Consider the following 4,465-nt stretch of genomic DNA (forward strand, 5'->3'; position numbering starts at 1 on the left):
AGAGTATACTAAACTTTACACATTATATAGGCTACACTAACATGACGTTTAGGCAGTTCGTTTAACAATTATACGTGATGCAATTTTTTTTGGGGGGGTTAATGAACGTTTTTCAAAATGCGACATTAATTTCTTGACAATCTAATACTTATTGTGATGCAATAACACTTTACCCCACTGGTGATGAATGGTATTGAAACAAGTTAGTTAATTTAAAGGTTAAAACATTTAGTGTGTCTTAATTACAAGACATTAGTATGTAATCCTTTTATTACTATTTCAATACAAGCACAATATCATATTGTAAAGGTCAAATTTGTGTTATACTTGCAACAAAAGAAAAATATCTTTATACTTGTAAAGTCACAAACATTAAAAACAGTAACAAAAGTCAATCACCAACTATCTCTAAAACAGGATACAATGATAATGTTTTCTTCAATTACTGATATAATCTACAATTGTTAAAAAATATTCTATTTTGGATGTGAAGCAAGTTTAGAACTTTCACCTTTACTGAAATGACAAATAAATAGATAACTGTAAACAAATATATTTATGAAATCCAAACTCTATCTAACATTATCAGGCAACCAGGTATATTCCATTTTTAGAGTATCACATGAGCTTTTGTGCAGGTGTTTGTCTAAATTTGTGTGTGTGCGTATTATTCATCATAAAGTGCAATTAAGTGGTACTTTCAAAGGTAAAATGTAGTCAAAAATTCTATAATGGGAGTTGCATACTAGATTTAATCCTCACCTAGTACTTTTGGTAACTTTGGAATATTGACAATACCATCAAGTTTTAGAAGCTGAATAACCAATTTCAACACATTACATAGCAGCAATTCTTTAGATGCCACAGATTCTCTTGTTGTACATTCTTCCACTGAAATAACACAACCAGAAACTCCATCCATACACACCTGCAAGCTTTTCTGCAAACTCTCTTCCAACTCCTGATAAACTTGAACAGTATTCTGCTTATTTGTAAGAGAAGTTTTATGTAACAAAATTGGAATATAAAATAAAGAAGATGCAAGAATTTCCATAGCAATGGCATTCTTGTTTCCTGTAGCTCTGTTGTAGGATTTTCTAAGTAAGGAAATGAGTGTCAACTCCCAGAATGAACTTCCTGGACAAGATACACCTTGATCATAGTTCCACAAATAAAAAGCTGGTTTAACCATTTTTGTTAATTTATATTCACATTCTTTTGAACTGATCGGATAATCTTCAGTGACAGATTTCCTTAAAGTAGAGTGTAAAGAATGCCCATAAGAACTAGACATAACATGAATTTTCCAGTTTTCATTCATACAAGTTTCTTCAAACCATCCTAGCTTGCTCTGCTGTCTTACATTTGACACAGGTAGATTAACTTTATAATTCTCTTTAGGCATATTTATTTCTGTTGAAATATCACAAGAACCTATAGACTTGGATGGTACTTTAATCCCTGAAGAATCTTTTTGACAAAAAGATGTTGAAGAAAATGGCTGTACCCCATGACTAGTATGGTAACAGTTACTGTCTATCCAAGAAGCAACTACCTTAAGGGAATTAAAGCTTTCACTAAAATACTGTTTACAAATTCCTTCTGTTGGACCACACAAAACCAGATAATGAGGAACTAATAGCGTATCCAAGTTAGACAATTTTATTCCTATCTGGATATACCATTTAGCTTCTAGTGTTATGGGTCTTGCAAATTGTGCCTTTCCAATCTTTGATGCATTCAAGGTTTCCTGCAGACATATTATTGGCTGAATTCCACAAAGAGAGACTAGATGTAACAACTCTTCCCGTGGGATGCCTGCAATCACAGCTATACCCTCCTCATAACATAAAGTTTTGAAACTTTCAGATACACTGTTACAAGATAAAATCAGTTGAATTTGATGCTGCTGAATGGCTTTCATAGCCGATTTATAAAATGAAGATGATGACAACAGAAACATTTCAATATCTTGTGGCTGTGTTATTTTTAAAATAGCTCCATTACAGATGGACTGGTTGTCCTGAGAAGACAGAATAACAATGAAATTAAATTCTTCTTCCTTACTTGTGTAGTCTTTCCACGGGACAGTAAAATCACGAGTCAGAACAAACCCTTCTACAATCCTAGAAAGTTGAATTGGTAAGACATTTATCCTACAACACAGGAGGTGAAAGTTTTTAATCAAATACTGGACCACTTCATTGAACTTGCTTATATCAGAAACACTGAAAAAAATCAAGTTATAGCACAGCTCCACCAGCTGATGGGTAACAAGCTGTCCAAACTTTCCTGTCAAAAATGTCTTCAGCAGATTCTGAACACAAGATTTAACTAAAGGTAAATTATTTTCATGGAAAAAAATGTTTTGTATCATTTTATTAGCCCTTAATTGCCCAAAGTATTCCGGTAACATAAAATACAACAAGTTACTGAGTTCCAGTCTAAGTTTCGTTCTTATTTCCATTGTTCCTTGCTTTTGTGGGATGTAGCTACTTTCAGTTATATACTTTGAGAGTTCATTAAAAATGGCCTTCAACAGTAAGATAAAAGTTTTAGTTCCATCACCAACAAGTTCATGATGATTCTTAACAGCACGAGTAATAACTGTTGCTACTGGATGATTAACCCTAGCTGTCTCCAAGATGGAAATGCCACTGCTAGTGATTTCAATCTGACCTACAGCTGATACACAGAGAGATGATCGTCCATAAGGTCCATAAGACTTTTCCACCAAAGAACCAATGTAATCAACAAGATGCTTAATGAAATTCACAGTTACTTCTGACATTATTCCTAGAGAAATGTAAAATGTTTTTAATTAATAACAAAATTCACTATAATGTAACTTAAAGCATGAGTTAAGTTTCTCAAAAAGCTGCTTATCATAATATTAATTTTACCACCTACTGTATTGAACTAGCCTGCATTTACTATTTTAATAACTCAACACAGCCAAATTAGAAACTTCAGTTTCAATTAATTCAGAACATGCTACCAATGTTCACTATGTAAAAGATGAATTAAAAAGCAATTCAGAAGATATAAGCAAATTTCGATAGCTTAGAGGATCTAACAGTAAATTTATTTGATATTCTAGTTAGAAAATATTCAACAAATAAAAGCTATAACTTTATATACATGGCAAGTACACTTTCATGCAAAATTTAACTGTACTGGAAGTAAACAAGGAACTCTATGGAGACAATTAGGTGATTTAACATGTTTCAGATTTTGTACAAAAAAAAGTGGAAGGGATAAACCAAAGGCTTCAAAACTTACTACAGATGTATGAAAAAGTGTAATGTACAAATTCACAGTTCTTTGCCATCCTATGTGTAATAATTTGATCAAGTTATTTATTTTTTTGTTTTCAAGGTTTAAAATACATGAAGCCAAATCTTCTAAATTGTTTGAAGATAAAAAAAAATCATCAACACTGGTATAGTACATATGGGAACTACACACAAACATACACTTTACATGTTTGTTTTGATCAAAATTAATGCATGTTCTGCATTTAGTGGATGTGTAAACTACACATCTTTGTGGGACATTTCACTAGGGCTTATTTAGTTGCTAGTCATGAAAGAACATGGAGCCAGGCTGTAACAGAAATACATGTGTTAATAGCCTGTGCTAATACTGTTTTTTTGCAAAAGTATTCATTCTCTAACATTTAAACAGCGTATTAGAAAATAAACCTATCATTAATATAAGTTTACATGATTACTTTATTTATTATCCAACAGCTATTTAGGCCATATTTAAAATCTGCTTAACGAACAAATATTAAAATATGAAAGTGCTGCAATAAACATTTTTCAGTATAAAAATTTAAAGTATGCATTGTAATGAAGAGTAAAAAAAGAAAGCTAAATGGCCAGGTCAATAAAGTTTCTTTCATTACAACTTAATTAGTTAAATAAATTGCTAATTATTATTGTTGTATACATAGGTTTGTTTTTGTATATAACTATCAAAATTCAGAAATATTAAATCAGAAAAACTTTTTTATTTTATACATAAACATTATATTTACAGCTACAACTGAAATACTGTTTATTAATTTTAAAGATACATTTTTCTCAGAAATAAGGCTTTTTGAAAGTAAAAATATCCATTTTATTTATTTTGTACTGTTAATAGTAGGCAAGAACTGCTGTCTAAATACATGTTCTGCTAAAGATAGAAGACTAAGATATGGAAAATGTTTGAATTTTGTTGACTGAGTAGTCACCACTTTTTACTATAAATCAAACAAACACAATGAACAATAATGGCTGGAGATGGCCTGAGTGGGTAATGAAGAAAAACTTTAATATAAGTTTAACATAACAGCAAGTGTGCAACATTTCGTCAAGGATTTGTCATCATCAGGTGATGATGACAAAACCTTGTCGAAACGTTGTACATCAGGTGATGATGACAAAACCTTGTCGAAACGTTGTACATCAGGTGATGA

The 4,465-nt window shown here is 31.4% G+C and overlaps 1 protein-coding gene across 7 annotated transcripts in view; it reads right to left on the reverse strand.

The window, feature by feature from the left end:
* Positions 1-242: 242 nt before the first annotated feature.
* Positions 243-4,465, reverse strand: part of LOC106469849 (FAD synthase-like) — a 34,020-nt gene continuing 29,797 nt past the window's right edge. For 6 of the 7 annotated variants that reach the window (XM_013930363.2, XM_022398408.1, XM_013930362.2 and 3 more), the window contains one exon: positions 2,365-2,796. Coding sequence is in view for 1 of the 7 variants with exons in the window: in XM_022398406.1 (XP_022254114.1) it covers positions 752-2,791 (2,040 nt within the window). In the remaining 6 variants the exon portion in view is untranslated. Of the gene's footprint in view, positions 2,797-4,465 lie in introns of all 7 variants that reach the window. The other variant, XM_022398406.1, reaches the window with a different exon arrangement.

Source organism: Limulus polyphemus, unplaced genomic scaffold (genome assembly GCF_000517525.1).
Source record: "Limulus polyphemus unplaced genomic scaffold, Limulus_polyphemus-2.1.2 Scaffold3683, whole genome shotgun sequence".
In the NCBI taxonomy this organism is placed as follows: Eukaryota; Metazoa; Arthropoda; class Merostomata; order Xiphosura; family Limulidae; genus Limulus; species Limulus polyphemus.